This window comes from Sitodiplosis mosellana, unplaced genomic scaffold (assembly GCF_009176505.1).
Source record: "Sitodiplosis mosellana isolate CC-2019 unplaced genomic scaffold, AAFC_SMos_1.0 Smas_scaffold_6013, whole genome shotgun sequence".
Taxonomy (NCBI): domain Eukaryota; kingdom Metazoa; phylum Arthropoda; class Insecta; order Diptera; family Cecidomyiidae; genus Sitodiplosis; species Sitodiplosis mosellana.
The window spans coordinates 85,392-87,241 of record NW_022601254.1 but is presented as its reverse complement, the minus strand read 5'-3'; the positions used below and the strand labels follow the sequence as shown (position 1 = coordinate 87,241).

Genomic DNA, 1,850 nt, shown 5'->3' with positions numbered 1-1,850 from the left:
TTGCTGCTGCAGGCGTATCACTTGGTATGACCGGTGTGTTTGCTGCTCCTGGCGTATCAGTTGGTATGACCAGTGTGTTTGCTGCTCCAGGCGTATCATTCAATTTGGCCAATTGGTCTGCTACTTTAGATGCTTCATTTGCTTTGATCGATACTTCCACTTCATTATCAACTATTTGGTTCAATGGGACCGTTTCCACCGATTCACAATCAACATCTGAATTTTCGATTTGATTCGACGTGTCTGCTGCGATCTGATATTTCCATTGATCTGTGTAATTTTCAGGCTTGATGACTGTGCGTGCCGGTGCATATTTGAAATTTCCAAAGGTTCCCTTCATGTTTTCGATAAACGTTTCAACTTCCTGAAGGATCCAAAAAACGCATTAAAAAGTGAAAATTCATACGGAACCACATAGGTTTACCTTTAGAGCAAGTGAAAAAAGAGCTATCGAATCTTTTCCAATGGGCCGATTTTTGTTTGAAGGAATTTCCTTTGAAAACAAATGACAATTACGTGAGGGGAGACAGGCTCTTGTTCCGTCTCCAAAGAAACGAACATCAACCATGTTCGGTTTGTTGATCGACATCACTTTCGCTGGCCAGCATCCGTATTCTTTAATATCGGCCCAAATCACAAGATGTCGATATTTTGTGCACGGTATTGTTATGGAGTCATCCGGATTTCGATAACAATTTTCGTAGCATTCTGGGCACATCAATAAGTTACTGATCTCTTGATTCAAGTATCCTACGATCATGTCGGCAGCTCGTGCAGATTCACCTTTATTCATCTTAGGCGTAAAATGTTTTGTCTTCAAATGGTGCGCGAACCATTCGACGTCATTTTTGAGCTGCAGAAAACTATCGTAGTTTTTCTTTTCGATTTCATTCAAACCGATGTATTTCACGGTATCGTTGCTATTTTTGAAGACGATGTTCTTCAATGGTGCGATCTAAAATGACAAAAATGTTGTTGAGTTTGAATAATGACATATTTCTTATGGAGATATTTACCTCTTCATGACTGAGCAGGAAATGTATTACTGATGGGATGAGTTCAGGATGTTCCTGACTGGTTTGGAAGAAAAATCATGAAAAACATATGAGAATATTCCAAAAAATTTCCAAATTTTGACCGAAACAAATCAAAATACGTACCTATACGGGTTTTCGTTCCGGCTACACTCGTCACATAAATCATTTGCAAAGTTTGAATACTTTTTGTGAAAAGACTTTTTGCAAATCGCGCAATTTTGTGTGCTGTTTTTCTTTGCACATTTCCAACAAAATGTATCATGAGAATTCATCATGATCGATAAATCATTTGTTTGTTTCTGTTTGAAATATGCTGTGTTGTTGTTTATAAAATTGACAAGAATGAACATATAGCAAGTGTCAAACTTCAAGTTTTCAACATCGCGTCAACTTGAAAAGATAGGTGGCGCTTCGGATAGTGACGAACTGTCACATTTTTTTTGTTTGGCAACAACCTCCACATGTTTAAATCTTGTTTAGCTTTCGCACGCCTTCGACGCGCTTGCATTTGTTCAAAATATTTTGCGCTCACGAGCCTCTGGCGCGCTCGCGCCTCGGTGCCTTGCACCGGCGGTTGGACAGGCGCTGCTGGACGGCATTGATGGACACCATCCGAACGAAAACTCCGCATGAAGCATTTGGTACTTACGTCAGCTCTAGCTTGGCCTAAATCAAATACGACCATTTAATTCAAAGAGCAAAGTGCCAAATTCAGTTAGCACTAACGAAAGCACTGGCTGAACATGCCGAATTGGAACTTGCGTCAAATGTAACAGACCTTGCGGTTTACTTACGATGAAACCGGTGAACTCC

At 40.3% G+C, this 1,850-nt stretch overlaps 1 protein-coding gene across 1 annotated transcript; it reads right to left on the bottom strand.

Annotated features, from left to right (window-relative positions):
* Nucleotides 1–92: 92 nt before the first annotated feature.
* LOC129573209 (MYND-type zinc finger-containing chromatin reader ZMYND8-like) lies at nt 93–1,460 on the bottom strand. Its single transcript, XM_055453528.1, has 3 exons — nt 1,161–1,460; nt 1,017–1,074; nt 93–955 (listed from the first exon to the last, which is right to left on the bottom strand). Exons 1-3 carry the CDS (start codon nt 1,385–1,387, stop codon nt 401–403), a joined length of 840 nt encoding a protein of 279 aa, XP_055309503.1. The 5' UTR covers nt 1,388–1,460; the 3' UTR covers nt 93–400.
* Nucleotides 1,461–1,850: the final 390 nt, after the last annotated feature.

Bases quoted from the DNA above. Each gene is read 5' to 3' on its own strand.
- LOC129573209 (XM_055453528.1), bottom strand. From the start codon at position 1,387: ATGTTCATTCTTGTCAATTTTATAAACAACAACACAGCATATTTCAAA. The intron at 1,075-1,160 runs GTACGTATTTTG...CTTCCAAACCAG, and splicing joins CGGAACGAAAACCCGTATAG to TCAGGAACATCCTGAACTCA. The intron at 956-1,016 runs GTAAATATCTCC...TTGTCATTTTAG, and splicing joins TCCTGCTCAGTCATGAAGAG to ATCGCACCATTGAAGAACAT.